Source organism: Hydra vulgaris, chromosome 14, assembly GCF_038396675.1.
Source record: "Hydra vulgaris chromosome 14, alternate assembly HydraT2T_AEP".
Classification (NCBI taxonomy): Eukaryota; Metazoa; Cnidaria; class Hydrozoa; order Anthoathecata; family Hydridae; genus Hydra; species Hydra vulgaris.
The window spans coordinates 2,772,659-2,791,926 of NC_088933.1; the positions used below are offsets into that span (position 1 = coordinate 2,772,659).

Consider the following 19,268-nt stretch of genomic DNA (forward strand, 5'->3'; position numbering starts at 1 on the left):
TTTAGATGATCTATTACAATGACTTCACAATCTTGGGCTTTAGTTGTTTATTTTAAAAACAGATTGAAGCAGAGGCAGTTGTTCCATGTTGTTGGGTAAAAAATGGTTGGTTATTTTTGTCAACTGGTTTTCATGCAATGAAAGCTGCCCATAATAATTTTTCAATTGAATTTTCATGGAACAAGGTTAGAGTTAAAAGAATTAAAGTAACTGGAGGTCATTAAATTTTACAGTACTCTGCTATTTTAGTTGTTTTATATAATTAAAAAAACTATTATAGTTTTATACTAATGGTGAAGTACTATATCAAATAAACTTATTTCTTATTTTTATTTTGGGATATGTAATATTTTGAATCTGTTTATTGTATTATGATTGCCTAGATATATATCGTAATCTGTTTACACTGATTCTAAATTTTAGTTTTTACATTTTTGTTTATATTTGTTTTACTAAATAATTACTAATTAGTATCTATTATTAGATAAAGATGTAGGCAAAGGATTTAATTTTACGACTACAGAGGACTCCGAAAAATAATGTAAGTAATTATGTTGGTGAATGATTGTGTTTCTCTTTGCATTTAACTTTTCTTTGTTTTTTTAATGGTAAAGAATAAATAAAATTTAATATTAACTAATGGTCATAGCTGATTTCAATAATACTGTTTAAATTTTTTTAAATTGTGATAATTTAATTTTAGGTGTAAGTCTATTTAGTAAAGTTCTGGTAGATCAAACATAGAGGAATGATATGGTTTTAACTGGTTTCCATCTTATGAACGAAGTACATTATGTGCTTTGAATTGATGGTTTATAGTTACACCTATTGAAGTAAGTTTAATTTAGTTAATTTATGTATGGAATTGTGACTATTTTTAGTTCTAAAATTTGACTTTCATAAAATTAAATATATATTTATGTGTATATATATATATATATATATATATATATATATATATATATATATATATATATATATATATATATATATATATATATATATATATATATATATATATACAGTGACACACACAATTTTGTAACTTTGTTGATTAATCCAAAACTCAAACAAAAAAAACAAAATTATTTACGTCGTAATCTACATAACTGCAAAAGTTTTATGTTTTTTTTAAATTTGATTGTAAAGAAGAAAAAAAATATTTATAATTTTTTTAACTCATTGTAAAAGTAACTCTATTAAATGAAATGAGCTATCTTACAATTTTTCTGTCCAAAGTAAATGTGACAAAAGTAAGAAACATCAAAATTTTTATTATGAATATAATGTTTTGTCAATAAATTTTATTACAAATGCAAGAATATCATGTCTGATTTTCATTTTATTAGTTTGTTGTGCCACCTTTTGCTTTTACGACTGCTTCTAAACCTCTTGGCATGCTTTTTACAAGCTTTGATGTGATGTCAGCATCAATTGAATTCCAAGTTTCAATAAGAGCCTCTTAAAATTTTTTTATATTTGTTCGTTTTGAAGGAGTTATTTTAGATTTTAAAATTGCCCATATATTTTCAACAGAGTTAAGGTTTGGTCTTTGTGGCAGCCATTTAAGGATGTTAGCTTTACTTTTTTTTGAAGAACTGCTTTGCATTTTTGCATGTGTGTTTAAGGTCGTTGTCATTTTGAAAAAAAATTTGCAATCATTTCTTTAACGGATTGACATAAATTTTTTGAAAGCCAATCAACATACAACTTCCCTGTCATTATGCATTCAACATTCACCAGTCGTCCGACACCATTTGATTCAAAACATCCCCAAGCCATAGGCGAGCCACCTCCATGCTTGACTGTTTTTGTAAGATTTCTATCTAAGAGTGCATCACAAAGTCTGCGCCAAACTCTTTGTCGTTTTTTAAAGCCAAATATTTGACATTTATTCTCATCAGACCATAACACTAAGTTCCAAAATGCCTCACTCTTGTTAATATGCAGTTTTGCAAGTGCTAAAAGTTTCTTTTTGTTTATACGACTATTAAGGGGTTTACTTTTCTGAAGAAGGTTTATTTAAACCATCTAAATTATTAAACCACTTAAATTAAGTCTTTTCTGTGCAGTTCGACGGGAAACATTTAAATAAGTATTTTCAACTATCTGTTTTGAGGTTATTGTTGAATTTTTTTTTTCTATCAGTGCAATTAAGATATTGGTTCTTTTTGAAGTCTTAATGGGGCGACCAAGTCTTTCCTGATTTTCAGCAGAACCAGTTGTTTCATATTTTATACACATCTTCCTAACACCACTTACTGATATTTGATATTTTTCATCACATTGCTTGTAGGTTAGGCCCTTTTTTCGATCACAAGTGACCTGAAATCTGATGTCCAATGAATAATTTTGATGATAAACCATTATTATTATTAGTTTTACTTTTTCTAAAATTGTATTCCAAAAAATATAGTTTAAAATGCTTATTGTTAATAACTTTAACAAAATATTTTTGATATTAATCCTTTTTAGTGAGTAGTTATTGACAAAACATATTTCATAATAAAAATGTAGATGTTTCTTACTTTGGTCACATTTATTTTAGACAGAAAAACTATTAGTTAGCAAATTTCATTTAATAGAGTTAAATTTGCAATGAGTTAAAAAGAGGCATAAATATGTATTTTTTTCTTTTGGAATCAAATTAAAAAAAAAACATAAAATTTTTTCGGTTATGTAGGTCCTGACGTAAATAATTTTGTTTTTATTGTTTGAGTTTCGATTTTATCATTAATGTTACTTAATTTTGCCTGTGACTGTATATATATATATACATAAATGTATATATATATATATATATATATATATATATATATATATATATATATATATATATATATATATATATATATATATATATTCATATATATTTATATATATATATATATATATATATGTATATACATATATATATATATATATATATATATATATATATATATATATTTATAGACTGTATATATATATATATACATAAATGTATATATATATATATATATATATATATATATATATATATATATAAATATATATATATATATATATAAATATATATATATATATATATATATATTCTTATATATATATATATGTATGTACATATATATATATATATATATATATATATATATATATATATATATATATATATATATTCTTATATATATATATATGTATATACATATATATATATATATATATTTATATATATATATATATATATATATATATATATATATATATATATATATATATATATATATACAGTAAACTCCCGGTTAATCAAACCTCCAAACCTCCAAGGGGTATAAGAATTTACTTCAAATAACCCAAAATTCGAATAACTGAAAATGATCTTTAAAATGACCTACTTTAAGTTACTTTCAAATTTTAATAAAAGTAGAAAGTAAAAAAAGAAAAGAGCCTTGGAATGAGGTGTTTTTTAAGTTTTATTCGTGTTAAACATTAAATATTTTACAATTTATTGAAAAAATAGTCGGGTTTTTTTTTTTTTTTTGTTCCTTAAATGTGTTTTTTTATCGTCAAGGAGAGCAAAAAATTGTTTTGAATATATATATATATATATATATATATATATATATATATATATATATATTTATATATATATATATATACATATATATTTATATATATATATATATATATATATATATATAATTTATATTTACATATAATTTATATATATATATAATTTATATATTTATATATATATATATACATATAATTTATATATATATATATATATATATTTATATATAATTTATATGTATATATATATATAGTTTATATATATAATTTATATATATATAGTATATATAATTTATATGTATATATATATATAATTTATATATATATATGTCATATATATATATATATATATAATTTGTATATATATATTTATATAATTTATATATGTATACGTATAATTATATATATATATATATAAATATATATATATATATATATATATATATATATATATATATATATATATATATATATATATATATATATATATATATATATATAATTTATTTATCTACATATTTTATAATAAAATATAAATTGTATATAATAATAGGTAATATGTATGTATTTATATTTACTTTTTAAATTTAATAATAATCATACTAATTCAATACCATTTTTTTACATTTGCTTTTAGACTACTAATAGTACAAGTTTTATTTTTTGATTTAGATTTTGTATCTCAATGATATCCTGGCCTATCGATACGACATCCTGTAAATTGTATTTTTATATATAGCATAAATATATATACAAACACTCACACACACTCATAAATCTTAAAGAAAATGTTTATATTTTTATATATATATATCTATAAATTGTATATTTTAAGCTTTTTTTATATTTTTTATTGTATATTACTGTTTGTATTAAAAATTGATTTGGAAATATTGCAAGAGCAGAGTTCAACCTACAATTTAGTTTTATTTGTCAAATCAATATTTATTATAGCCACGTTTTATTACGTTAAATAATATTTTGCGATATTTTGTGCAGCTTATTTAAAGCGTTGATTCAACGTTATATTTTAACCATTACTCGACGTCTTTGAGTCACGTTAAATTGACGTTTTACTAACAACGTTACAAATCCTTGCAAAATAGACTACTTTAACAGCGTTTATGCAACGCTTTTTAGGTAACGTTTTTTCAACGCTAAGTTGCGACGTTTATTCAACGCTTTTTATGTAACGCTTTTTCAACGTTTAGTTGCGACGTTTTTGTAACGTCATTTAGTAACGTTTTTTCAACGTTACGCAATAACGTTTAATCAACGTCTATTAAACAACGTTACATATCTTTGCAAAATCGATTACTTTGTCAACGTTTCCGCAACATCTTTTGCGACCGGTTTTCAACGTTGATTCAACGTTGACATGTTTGCTGGGATAGTTCACATTTTATTTAAGTTGTTTATGTCATCTGGTATTATTGCAATTATTATGATATCAAAGTTCTGAATATTTGAATAATTTTATATGACACACATTTAGTTAAAACACTTTAAGACACTTTTTCTTTCAACAGCGGATATGTCAAGATAAAGCTCCCAGCAAACATGTCAGCGTTGAATCAACGTTGAAAACCGGTCGCAGCGTAGAAAAAGCGTTACAGTCACAAAAACAACGCGCTTTCAACGTTGAATCAATGTTTGTTATTGTATACTAAATCGCGGTAAATTTAAACGTTGAATAAGCGTTGAAATTGTAACGTAATTTAGCTTCTCAAAAAAAGACGTTTATTCAACGTGGAATCAACTTACGCAAAAAGCCATTTTAAAGACGATTCAAAATCTATGCTTCATCAACGTTAAAAATAAACCGCTTTTTAAACGTCTCATTTTCATCGTTGAATAAGCGTATAAATATCAACTTATATTATCTTCTCAAAAAACCGCGTTTATTCAACGCTGAATAAAAGTACGCAAATAATCACTGTAAAAACGTCGCAAAGTTGAAGGTTTATCAACGTTAGACATTAGCTGCTTTTTCAACGTATTTAAGCTATTTATGAAACAACGCTTATTCAACGTTATAAATGTGGTATACCAACGTTGAAAATGTGGTAGGTAAAAAACGTTGAAAAAGTGTTATTTTGCCAACGTTAATTAAACGTTGTTTTGACAACGTTGAGGAAGTGACACATTGAAAATTATTGTCTCATTAACTAGCCATTACAAAAATAATTTGCCGTAAAGAAAAGGCAATGAAAACTTAATAGAATGCATGCAGATGGTATAAAAAAAATATTTTGATAAAGTTATGTTTTATAACTTCTTTTTATTGCGGCTAATTTAAAACTTTTAGATTTTGCATCAAATTGTATATAATATACATAAATCTCAGAGTATATTCGGTTTATTCAGGTTATTTTTGTTGATGATTTATTTATTTTAAAATGACCATTTTAATAAATTGCAAAGTTGTATTAAATATGTTATTTCTAAGTTAAAAATAGCACTTAATTTTAATAAGATTCAGATGTTTTAAGTAATATCAAAATTAATAAAACATAATAAGTCAGACTAAATTTAGTCTGTTCACAGACTAATTTTTTTATTTATTTGAAAAACTTTAAACACCTTACCCTAATTATCAAGCAAATATTCAGTATAAAATCTTCGACCAATAATGAAAGTATGCATTATTAAGTTTTTTTTTTATAAAAACACGTTTGGATAAGAAACTTTAGGGTCATTCCATGCCAAGTGGTGCAAATTTTAATGAGGTCCCTCATGGACCATCTCAGACTTTATTGAAATTTTTTGATTTTGTACATATATATGTTAAAAGCATGTTTTGAAAATTTTAGATCAATATCTAATATGGTTCTTGAGAAAACGCTATTTAAGTAGTGGGCTATTTTGCATAAAATTTCACTCTACAAGAAAAAAGGGTTTTTTCATCATTTTTAACAGCCAATAACTTTTGAACAAGTTAGTTTTATACTTCAATTATTATAAGATAGCAAGTGTGCTGTGGATACTTTGAAAAAAGAAAAAAATATTATTTCTGGCATCTTAACTTTTTCCATAATGGCAGGCTAAAGTTGATTTTTTTGTTTTAAGAATAAGTTTTTTTGTGATTTTAAAGACCTTAATCTTAAAAACTAGTTACAAAGTTAATACAAATCAAATTGCCTGCTGATCTACATGTGGTGGATAAACATTTTTAAAAAAATCAGTTGATTAAAGAGCTGCATTCAAAAGTTATAGGTCTCCAAAATGAGTCAGATCGAGATTTTCGTAAAATTGATCTGTGATGCAAAGCATCTGTTACCTAAGATGGCACTTTTTTTTTTTTAAAATTTTTTATACGCATCAATTAAAGACTGTTAATTAATGAAAACCAAAAAAATTAATGGGCGCTTATTTATAACCCCCAAAAGGTAGTCTCTAAAAGTCAGGTAAATTTTCCATAAAATTCTGAAATTGACATAATAAATAAATGCATTAAATTATATAATGTTATTTATTATGAAATATCAATTAAAAAATATCAATGCTTAAAGCCTTTTAATCCCTTTAGATAAAGAACTTTTAAATCCCAATAGATAAAGTCCCCTCCCCTCTGTCCCCTCCCCTCTTTATAATACAATAATTTTTTTAATGAAAAACAAACAAAATGTTTTTAAGAAAATAAACAAAAATAATAAAATTTTCAAAAAGTTAAATTTCTCAAATAATAAAATAATCTCATTGATTTCTTTTAAGTCAATACTATAAAATCTTCCACTGTTTGACTGGACTTTAAGAGATTGCACTTTGCATAAAATATGCATTAGAGGTACCCAACAAAGATCATCTCTGCATGGCCACGTAAACTTGTTACATAAAGACTTTTTCATGAATTTCATATGAAGATCTTGATGCTCTTCTGAAATACTAAGAATATTTCCTAAATACCATTGAGCATCGTAAACGCAGGCCACATTCTCCTGGTGAGTAACTGGAAATTTTATTAATATAAATTCTGCAAGTAGAAAAATCCACATTAGTGCAAATAATATCAAATGAGACTCTTCTTATTTTTATTGTGGTAAGTGACATTGGGATTAAACTGTGGTGGTTTCGTGTCCCAGGTATTGTCGAACAAGAACGATATCTCTCTTCCAAATTGAAGTTTGTAGTATGTGTTTCTATTGAAACTTTGTCAACAAAAAAAAAAGATATTCCTTTGACATGTTGAACACACCAGCTGTACATTTTGCTTGGTGTGTCAATAGGATCGTTTAGTGATTGTAGACTGGCTCGTGCAACAAGACGTTTCACTGTTCCACCAACACCATCACAAGGGCTTTTACCATGCGATGTTGTAAAAAAGTGCCACTCTGCAGTCATATCAAAATCGTGTTTATGGTAGCATAAGTTGATAAGATTTTTGTAATTTTTATATTGTGATGCAGCTCCATCACTAAAATAGATAATGTGTTCAAATGTTTGTAATTGTTTAAGTTTATCAATAACATTACCGATAAAGCAATGAACAGCATCTGTTCCATGTTTCAGATGATCTGATATAACACAATAACTTTGACTATCAAGTTTTCCATCTTTTATAAAATACGCAACAAAGGGGTGCACAGTTGCTTGGCTGTTATTCCAGTGAAAACCTTGCACTGCATCCTGTATTAGAAAACTATAGTTTTCTGCAGTCAAGAAGAATCAAAGCTTGATTTTCTTTTAAATTAGTTTTCAAATGTTGGTAGTAGGTGGCTTGACTTTTTGATATAAAATGATGCACTCGTAAACTATCTAACTGTTCATAAACCATTTCAATAAATTCATCTAAAGGTAGAGTTGCTGGTACTAAAGTACATTGGTAATTTGATTTTTGCCATTGATAAAAGTTAACTTCACTAATTTCTTTTTCTGTAAACAAAGTGTCAATGTAGTCTAACAAAACCTTTTTAGCAGGACATTTATCGCAGCTATGCAGCATACAATCTCTATTTTCAATGCTACAAACCATTAACTTTAATAAGATTTTGTAATCAGAAATTCCAGGAATTTTCTGTACAAGGAGCTTTACATTTTGATGGTACTGGCAAACACAAACTGCATGCAGACCAGAAGCACCACCCACAGGAATGCACCACTTGGGCCTTAGCTCACAAAATTTTGAAAATCCAACTTTAAGATAATTATATTTCTTTTTAAACTCTTTATGTAGCTCTTTCATATTGACTAGTAGAAGGCGCTTTTGGATATGTTGCTTTTTACTATCTACTTTAACTGAAACAAACTCTTTTTTTCCTGGACAAACCCTTGAATATTCATCGCATTTGTAGAAATGAACAACCTCTGTAATTACATCTTCGCTTAGTTTTCTACCCGATTTTGGAGAAGGTTTTGATAGTATTCCACTTTTTTTACTTAATTTTCCGGCTTGTACTACAGATCTTTTTGAAGTAAAAAAAAACTTCTGAGTTTTCTCTATTGACCAACTGTCTGGAGTGAGTGTAAGAAGTGTGATTTTTTCAGAATTTGACAATGTTTTTTCAAATTTTGACTTAATTTGAGTCATAATATTGTCTAAATCTGTGTTTGTTTTTTTCAAACATTTTTTTGAGGGTAATTCAATTCCACAAAGTGCAGCTATTTCTAAACCTAGCACATTGGCAACAGCCTTTTGTGTATGAGCTCTTACGCTATCAATTTTACGCTTTCCATATGCAACTCTATCTTTTTTTGAAACAAGTTTTAGAGGTGAGCATCCAAAACTTGCAATACTTGAATTAAGATCTTCTTTTAATGTATGGTTGTCAACATAAATTTCTTTTTCTTGGAGTTCATTTTCTTTTGTATTATGTTTGCAATTCAGAACTTTTCTGCAACTAGTGCAAATTTTTTGACCAGGTATTAAACCAAAATCTTTGGCATATGAAAGACTGATAACTCTAAGAGAATCTAAAAAATAACGGAAATAATTATTAAATATTTTTTTTTTTATTTATTTAGTGTTAATAAGGTATTTTTATTAAATTAAGATATTAAATATTGAAACTTACTTTTCACATTTTTTGCGTGCTTGTTCAACGGATTACAACAATACCTGCGATGTTCATTCTCATACCTGACAAGTAAACTTTCTCGTGATAGCTACAAATAAAATCTATGGGATTTATTTTGCTTCTCAAAGAAATAAGCTCTTGGTTTAGTTTAGACAGTTGTTGGTAGCGTTTACTTTTATTAGATAGATAGCACTGTTCATTTAATGCTTTACCAATACAGCAAGTAGAAAGCTCAGGCATATTACTTATTATTAATTAGTTCTAAAATACAACAATTTATTTGGTTTTATTAGTACTTTTTAGATTGACATACTAGTAATATAGAATTAAATGAAACAATAACTAAACTTTTAAAAAGTAATAATTTTTTATGGAAAACTTACCTGACTTTTAGAGACTACCTTTTGGGGGTTATAAATAAGCGCCCATTAATTTTTTTGGTTTTCATTAATTAACAGTCTTTAATTGATGCGTATAAAAAATTTTATAAAAAAAAAAAAGTGCCATCTTAGGTAACAGATGCTTTGCATCACAGATCAATTTTACGAAAATCTCGATCTGACTCATTTTGGAGACCTATAACTTTTGAATGCAGCTCTTTAATCAACTGATTTTTTTAAAAATGTTTATCCACCACATGTAGATCAGCAGGCAATTTGATTTGTATTAACTTTGTAACTAGTTTTTAAGATTAAGGTCTTTAAAATCACAAAAAAACTTATTCTTAAAACAAAAAAATCAACTTTAGCCTGCCATTATGGAAAAAGTTAAGATGCCAGAAATAATATTTTTTTCTTTTTTCAAAGTATCCACAGCACACTTGCTATCTTATAATAATTGAAGTATAAAACTAACTTGTTCAAAAGTTATTGGCTGTTAAAAATGATGAAAAAACCCTTTTTTCTTGTAGAGTGAAATTTTATGCAAAATAGCCCACTACTTAAATAGCGTTTTCTCAAGAACCATATTAGATATTGATCTAAAATTTTCAAAACATGCTTTTAACAAAATCAAAAAATTTCAATAAAATCTGAGATGGTCCATGAGGGACCTCATTAAAATTTGCACCACTTGGCATGGAATGACCCTTTATTTCCATTTTTTTGAAAAACTTCTAATTTTAATATGAAAAATGTTAAGTCCTAATTATAGAGTTGGTGTTGTACATTTAATTCTAACATTTATTCTTTATCATATATTTTTATTTATTTTAATAATATGTATTTATGCATATATATATATGGGTAAATTTATGAATATATATAAAAGAAATATATACATTTTATATATGTATATATAATGTTTATTTTTCTAGTCCTAATTTTAGAGTTGGTGTTGTAAATATAATTTTAACATTTATTATTTATTACATACCTTTGATATGTATTTTTATTTATTTTAGTTCTATGTATTAATGCATGTAATTATGAATATATATATGTATATATATATAAATATATATATATATATATATATATATATATATATATATATATATATATATATATATCAGAAATATATACATTTTATATATACATATATATTTATATATATATATATATATGTATATATATATATGTATAGATATATATGTATATATATACATATATATATACATACATATATATATATATATATATATATATATATATATATATATATATATATATATATATATATATGTATATATATATATGTGTGTATATAATATATACATATATATATAATATATATATATATATATATATATATATATATATATATATATATATATATATATATATATATATACATATAAACATATATATTTGTTTATAAATGTATATATATATATATTTATATATATATATGTATATATACATATATATACATTATATATATATATATATATATGTATATATAGTGTGTATATGTATATATATATATATGTATATATACATATATATACATATAAACATATATATTTGTTTACAAATGTATATATATATATATATATATATATATATATATATAATATAAACATATATGTATATATAAATATATATATATATATATATATATATATATATATATATATATATATATTTATATATATATATATATAGTTATATATATTTATATATATATGTAAATAAAACAAATGATGCCTTTTTTTTAGATGATCTATTACTATGACTTCACAATCTTGGGCTAAAGTTGTTTATTATAAAAACAGATTGAAGCAGAGGCAGTTGCTGTATGTTGTTGGGTAGAAGATGGTTGGTTATTTTTGTCAACTGGTGTTCATGCAATATAAGCTGCCTATAATAGTTTTCCAATTGATTATTCATGGAACAAGCTTAGAGTTAAAAGATTTAAAGTTACTGGAGGTCATTAAACTTTATAGTACTCATTGCTATTTTAAATGTTTTATATGAATAAAAAAACTGTTATAGTTTTATATTAATGGTGAAGTATTATATCAAATAAACTTCTATAATTAACGGTGAAGTACTATATCAATTAAACATCTAATAAGTCTTATTTTTCTTTTGGGATAAGTAAAATTTTGAATCTGTTTATTGTATTATGATTGCCTAGATATATATCGTAATCTGTTTGCACTGGGTCTACATTTTAGTTTTTACATTTTTGTTTATATTTGTTTTACTAAATAATTACTTATAAATATCTATTATTAGATACAGAAGTAGGCGAAGGATTTAATTTTACGACTACAGAGGACTCCAAAAAAGAATGAAAGTAATTATGTTAGTGAATGATTGTGTTTCTCTTTGCATTTAACTTTTTATATGGTGAAGAATAAATAAAACTTAATATTAACTATTAGTCATATCTGATTTTAATAATACTGTTTAAATTTTTTTGACATGTGATAATTTGATTTTAGGTGTAAGTTTATTTAGTAAAGTTCTGGTGGATCAAAGATAGAGGAATGATATGGTTTTAACTGGTTTTCATCTTATGAGCAAAGTACATTATATGATTTAAATTGATGGTTTATAGTTACAACTATTCAAGTAAGTTTAATTTAGTTAATTTATGTATGGAATTGTGACTATTTTTAACTGTAAAATTTGACTTCCATAAAATGTATTATATATATATATATATATATATATATATATATATATATATATATATATATATATATATATATATATATTTATATATATATATATATATATATATATGTATATGCATATATATATGTATATATGTATATATATATATGTATACATAGATATATATATAAATATATAGATATATATATGTATATATATATATATATATATGTATATATATATATATATATATATATATATATATATATATTTATATATACATGTATAGCATTAACATTTTTGATAAATTCAGAACTCTAACAATAAAAACAAAATTATTTACGTTGGAATCTACATAACTTCAAAAATGTTTTTTTAAAATTTGATTGTAATCAAGAAAAAAAATATTTATATATTTTTTTAAATCATTGTAAAAGTAACTCTATTAAATGAAATGAGCTATTTTAAAATTATTTTAGATTTCAAAATTGCCCATATATATTTTCAACAGGGTTAAGGTCTCGACTTTGTGGCGGCCATTTAAGGATGTTAGCTTTACTTTTTTTTGAGGAACTGTTGTGTCGCTTTGCATGTGTGTTTAGGGTCGTTGTCATGGTGAAAAAAAAATTTGCGATCAATTCTTAAATGGATTGACATAAATTTTTTGAAAGCCATTCAACATACAACTTCCCTGTCATTATACATTCAACATTCACCAGTCGTCCCACACTATTTGAATCAAAACATCCCCGAGCCATAGGCGAACCACCTCCATGCTAGACTGTTTTTTTAAGATTTCTATCTAAGAGTGCATCACAAAGTCTGCGCCAAACTCTTTGTTGTTTTTTAAGCCAAGTATTTGACATTTATTCTTATCAGTCCATAACACTAAGTTCCAAAATGCCTCACACTTGTTAATATGCAGTTTTGCAAATGCTAAAAGTTTTTCTTTGCTTATACGACTAATGAGGGGTTTACTTTTCTGGAGAAGGTTTATTTAAACCACCTAAATTATTAAACCACTTAAATTAAGTCTTCTCTGTACAGTTCGATAGGAAACATTTAATTTAAGATTTTCAACAATATGCCTTTAGGTTATTGTTGAATTTTTTTTTTTATCAATGCAATTAGGATATTGGTTATTGTTGAAGTCTTAATGGGGCGACCAAGTCTTTTCTGATTTTCAGCAGAACCAGTTGTTTCATACTTTATACACATCTTCCTAACACCACTTACTGATATTTGAAATTTTTCATCTCATTGCTTGTAGGTTAGGCCTATTTTTCGATCAAAAGTGACCCGAGATCTGATGTCCAATGAATAACTTTGATGATAAACCATTATTATTATTTTAACTTTTTCTAAAAATAAATTCCAAAAAAATAGTTTAAAATGCTTATTGTTAATAACTTTAACAAAATATTTTCGATGTTAATACTTTTAAGTAAATAGTTATTGACAAAGCATTATATTTCATAATAAAAATGTAGATGTTTCTTGTTTTTGTCACATTTATTTTAGACAGAAAAACTCTAAGTTAGCAAAGTTCATTTGATAGAGTTACTTTTGCATTGAGTTAAAAAGAGTTATAAATGTTTTTTTTTTCTCTCTGGAATCAAATTTTAAAAAACTTAAAACTTTTGCAGTTATATAGATTCTGACGTAATTAGTATTATATATATATATATATATATATATATATATATATATATGTATATATATATATATATATATATATATATATACATATATACAAAATTATATAATTTTGTATATATATACAGTATCGGACAAAACGAGTGCAACCAAATAATGCTAATTTAGTTTCTTTATATAAAAGTGCTGCATTTTTTCAATTTAGAGAAATAACTATGTAATTGTTTAGAGACAAAGTTCTTCAAGTTTTATTCATCACAAAGTTCATGATTTGTACACGAAAATTAATAAATTAATCAAAAGTATTAAAAAAAGTTGATTTCCTTCTGGACAAAACAAGTGCAACTCGACAAAATGTTGACCAAGCTGTATTTCGCTATCAATATTTCGTGGCGAATCCTTTGTTGTCGATCACAGCCTTGCATCTTCGAGGCATAGATTTGATCAGGTGATCAATGAAACTTTGTGGAATTGCTGCCCAGGCCTTTTGGATTTGTTCAAACAGTTGATCCTTATTATGAACACCTTCACGATTAACTCTGCGGTTGACGATCTCCCACAGGTTCTCGATAGGGTTGAGATTCGGAGATTGAGGCGGCCAATCCATCACCGATAGGTGGTTGTCTTGAAACCACTGCTTGACTACTTTTGCAGTGTGTTTCGGATTGTTGTCTTGCTGAAAAACCCATTTTATTGGCATATTCCATTCAGCATGAGGTAACATAACATCTTTCAGGATATTTTTATACATGAAACGATCCATTATTCCATCGTTTTGATGTATTGGACCTAGACCAATAGCATAAAAACACCCCCAGACTATTACATTGCTTCCACCATGCTTCACGGTCTTATGGCAGTAAATCGAGGCGTTTTCCGGCCGGTCAACGTACATGGCAAATGCCATCGCTCCCAATGATGTTTAACTTCGATTCATCACTGAACAGGACAGTTTCCCATTTCTGCACATTCCAGTCAATATGAGATGTAGCAAACAAGAGTCTTTTTTTCTAGTTTTATAGTGAAATCAGCGGTTTCTTTGCAGGGCGTCGGGAAAACAATCCGGCCTCAACAGCACGTCGTCTGATTGTTCGGTCCGATACAGACAGCTCTAATTGCTGTTGTATCTCAACTGATGATATCCAGGGATCCTTCTTGACGGATCTGACAATCATAGAATCCTCTCTAGAAGTGGTGGAACGCGGTCTTCCACCTTTGTTATCTGCTGCCAAGTTCCCCGTAGAACGATATTTGGAACATAGTCTTGATACGGTCCATTTTTTCACGCGATATTTATCATAAATACTTTTTTGTGACATTCCACTTACGTAATCGCCAATAATTTTTTTTCTTAGTTCCAACCCAAGACTGTCGGGAGCCATTTTTGCACTTGAAGTTATAAAAGTAATAAAAATAAATAATCACGCTTCTCAAGGCTTACCGTGTTACATTTACCTTGTGATGATACAATAATGCTCTGTGGAACACAACGTCTTGCTTGGATGTGGACTGTATTGATGTAATGAAACACTTGTTGTATTTCACTTCTTGTATTGATGTTCTTCGATAAAACACTTTGATAAAACTCACTTCGATAAACTGTCTTGATAATACTGACTGATTAATTTCCATATACTGACTGAATTACATGTTGATTTACATGTCTCTTATATAGTAAAATGAACCTGTGTGAACCTGTTCTGGATGATTCTAGATGCTTCTTTTCGATGCTTCTGAAAGCTTCTGGATGCTTCTGGATGCTACTGGATGCTTCCAGAAGCTTCTTCTGGAAACTTCTGGAAGCTTTTGCATGCTTCTGGAAACTTCTGGATACTTCCTTTAATTATAAAAAAACTTCCGTGACGTTGACATGGACCAGACTAAAGAAAATGAAACAAACCAAAAAAGTTGCACTTGTTTTGTCCGCTGCAAAATGGCACTTGTCAACAAAATTCTGCCTGTGTGCTGTCACCTGTCAGCTGATTGCTCATGTCATGGCATGCTATGACTCCAGACTCCTGAACTGTTTGCTGTGGTAGTATAGTTCGTTTCGTTTTTAAGACATGTAAAATTAGGGACACTTTTTAGCATTGTTCGATGTTGGTTGCAAATGTTTTGTCCAATACTGTATATATATACAAAATTATATAATTTTGTATATATATATATATATATATATATATATATATATACACAAAATTATATAATTTTGTGTATATATATATATATATATATATATATTAGTGATGTACCGATTAATCGGCATCGGCTTAATCGGCCACTTTTTGTACAATCGGAATCGGTATCGGCATCGGTCTTTTTTTATTAATTTACCGATAAGCATTACCGATGGCATTTTAGTATTTTTATCCTGCATTTTGATAATTATTAAATAATAAATAATCTAAACTTTATGCATCGCTTAGAATTTTTAGAAGAATTGTTTATTTTGACTTTGTTTACAGGCAAGTTTATTTATTTGGGTCCAAGTATTTGTTTACCAGTACGGATTCTATGAAAAAATTTACCCAATTTAAAGCTCTATGGCTTTTTATCTTCAAAACTTTAATAGTTAGTTAATTCATCGGTATCGGCATCGGTATCTGCCTTTTCCTATCCATCGGCATCGGTATCGGCATCGGCCAAAAAAGCGTTTTCGGTACATCACTAATATATATACAAAATTATTTTTGTATATAAATATATATATATATATATACATATATATATTTATATATATATGTATATATATACAAAAATATTTTTGTATATATATATATATATATATATATATACAAATTTATATATATATGTGTATATATATATATATATATATATATATATATATATATATATATATATATAAATATATACAAAAATATTTTTGTATATAAATATATATATATACATATATATATATTTATATATATATGTATATATATATATATATATTTATATATATATATATATATACAGTAAACTCCTGGTTATTCGAACCTCCAAGGGGTATAAGAATTTATTTTGAATAACCCGAAACTCGAATTACTGAATATGCTCTTTAAAATGACCTACTTTAAGTTTCTTTCAAATTTTAATAATAGTAAAAAGTAAAAAAGAAAAAGACCCTTGCAATTTGGTGCTACTTCAGTTTTATCCTTGTAAAATAATAAATATTTTACAATTCATTGAAAATATAGTCCATTTTTTATTTTTTTTTTGTTCCTTAAATGTGTTTTTTTATATTCAAGGGGAGCAAAAATTGTTTCGAATAACCGAAATTTTGAACAACTGCATTTCTGCATATCAGCATTTGCATGAGTTTGTTAAAGAAAGTTCACAGGAAATAAAAATTCCTTTGAATAAGCAGAAAATTTTATTAAGTGCCATTTCGAATAACCGGGAGATTACTGTATAATAAATAAATAAATATGTATATATATATATATATATATATATATATATATATATATATATATATATATATATATATATATATATATATATAATATATATAATTTATATATATATATATAATTTATATATATATATATATTTATATATATATATATATAATTTATACATATATATAATTTATATATATATATATATGTAATTTATTTATCTATATATTTTATATATAATAATATTATTCCATTTATTTAACCATAAAATATGAAAATTTACAATAATATTTATAAACTCACATAAATAAGGTTAGGTGTCACTCATATAGTTAAAAACTAGTCAATGGAGTCATACCTGAACCTATAATTATAAATTATATATATAAATAAGTTATATATATATATATGTATATATATATATATATATATATATATATATTTACTTTTTAAATTTAATAATAATTATACTAATTTAATAACATTTTTTTTTTACATTTGCTTTCAGACTACTAATGGTACAAGTTTTGTTTTTTGATTTAGATTCTGTATCTCAATGATATCCTGGCCTATCGATACGATATCCTGTTAATTGTATTTTTATATATTGCATAAATATATATGCAAACACTCACACACATAAATTTTAAAGAAAATATTTATATTTTTATATATATATCTATAAATTGTATATGTTAAGCTTTTTTATATTTATCTTTGTATATTACTGTTTGTATTAAAAATTGATTTTGGAAATATTGCGAGGGCAGAGTTCAACTTACAATTTAGTTTTATTGCCAATTTAATATATATTATAGCCACGTTTAATTACGTTTAATAATATTTTGCGATATTTTATACAGCGCATTTAAGCGTTGATTCAACGTTATATTTCAACCTTTACTCGACGTCTTTGAGTCACGTTAAATCGACGTTTTACTAACAACGTTACAAATCCTTGCAAAATAGACTGCTTTAACAGCGTTTATGCAACGCTTTTTAGGTAACGTTTTTTCAACGCTAAGTTGCGACGTTTATTCAACGCTTTTTATGTAACGCTTTTTCAACGTTTAGTTGCGACGCTTTTGTAACGTCATTTAGTAACGTTTTTTCAACGTTACGCAATAACGTTTAATCAACGTCTATTAAACAACGTTACATATCTTTGCAAAATCGATTACTTTGTCAACGTTTCCGCAACATCTTTTGCGACCGGTTTTCAACGTTGATTCAACGTTGTCATGTTTGCTGTTAGCTAACAGCATTTTCAACATGGTTGGTAATTGTATCGTCGTTTCCGCTACCATTCATATAGATTTAAAAAAAAATTTTTAAGTCATTAACACCATATACATTTAGTATTCCTTTAATACTTAAAAAAAGTAAGTGGTTTTTAAAACAATTTCCCTCTTCATTACTAAGGGCAATATGGTGCCTAGCTGGTTTACAGTGTTTTAATTTTTAATTTATTAAATAATGTTGTCTTAGGTACTTTTAAAAAATTTCGAAGCCTCAACAATGTGCCAGGATGAGTTCTCAAATATTTTCTTAGACATATAATAAAAATAGTTATTATTAAT

At 25.4% G+C, this 19,268-nt stretch overlaps 1 protein-coding gene and 2 long non-coding RNA genes across 5 annotated transcripts; 2 read left to right on the forward strand and 1 right to left on the reverse strand.

Annotated features, from left to right (window-relative positions):
• LOC136090451 (uncharacterized) lies at positions 1-4,938 on the forward strand. Of its 2 annotated transcripts, none has more exons than XR_010643432.1 (4): positions 1-216; positions 485-541; positions 704-833; positions 4,225-4,938. It is a non-coding gene; the product is annotated as an uncharacterized LOC136090451 (long non-coding RNA). The 2 variants fall into 2 exon arrangements; XR_010643431.1 differs by having other exon boundaries at positions 1-185.
• Positions 4,939-7,178: 2,240 nt separating this feature from the next.
• Positions 7,179-10,706, reverse strand: LOC136091181 (uncharacterized). Its single transcript, XM_065818191.1, has 2 exons — positions 9,564-10,706; positions 7,179-9,462 (listed from the first exon to the last, which is right to left on the reverse strand). The coding sequence occupies exon 2, from the start codon at positions 9,077-9,079 to the stop codon at positions 8,192-8,194; it is 888 nt and encodes a 295-aa protein (XP_065674263.1). The 5' UTR covers positions 9,080-9,462; positions 9,564-10,706; the 3' UTR covers positions 7,179-8,191.
• A 1,022-nt stretch (positions 10,707-11,728) lies between these two features.
• LOC136090449 (uncharacterized) lies at positions 11,729-18,472 on the forward strand. Of its 2 annotated transcripts, none has more exons than XR_010643429.1 (4): positions 11,729-11,935; positions 12,248-12,316; positions 12,457-12,586; positions 18,232-18,472. It is a non-coding gene; the product is annotated as an uncharacterized LOC136090449 (long non-coding RNA). The 2 variants fall into 2 exon arrangements; XR_010643430.1 differs by having other exon boundaries at positions 12,478-12,586.
• Positions 18,473-19,268: the final 796 nt, after the last annotated feature.

Coding starts and splice junctions, on each gene's coding strand:
- LOC136091181 (XM_065818191.1), bottom strand. CDS start 9,079: ATGACTCAAATTAAGTCAAAATTTGAAAAAACATTGTCAAATTCTGAA.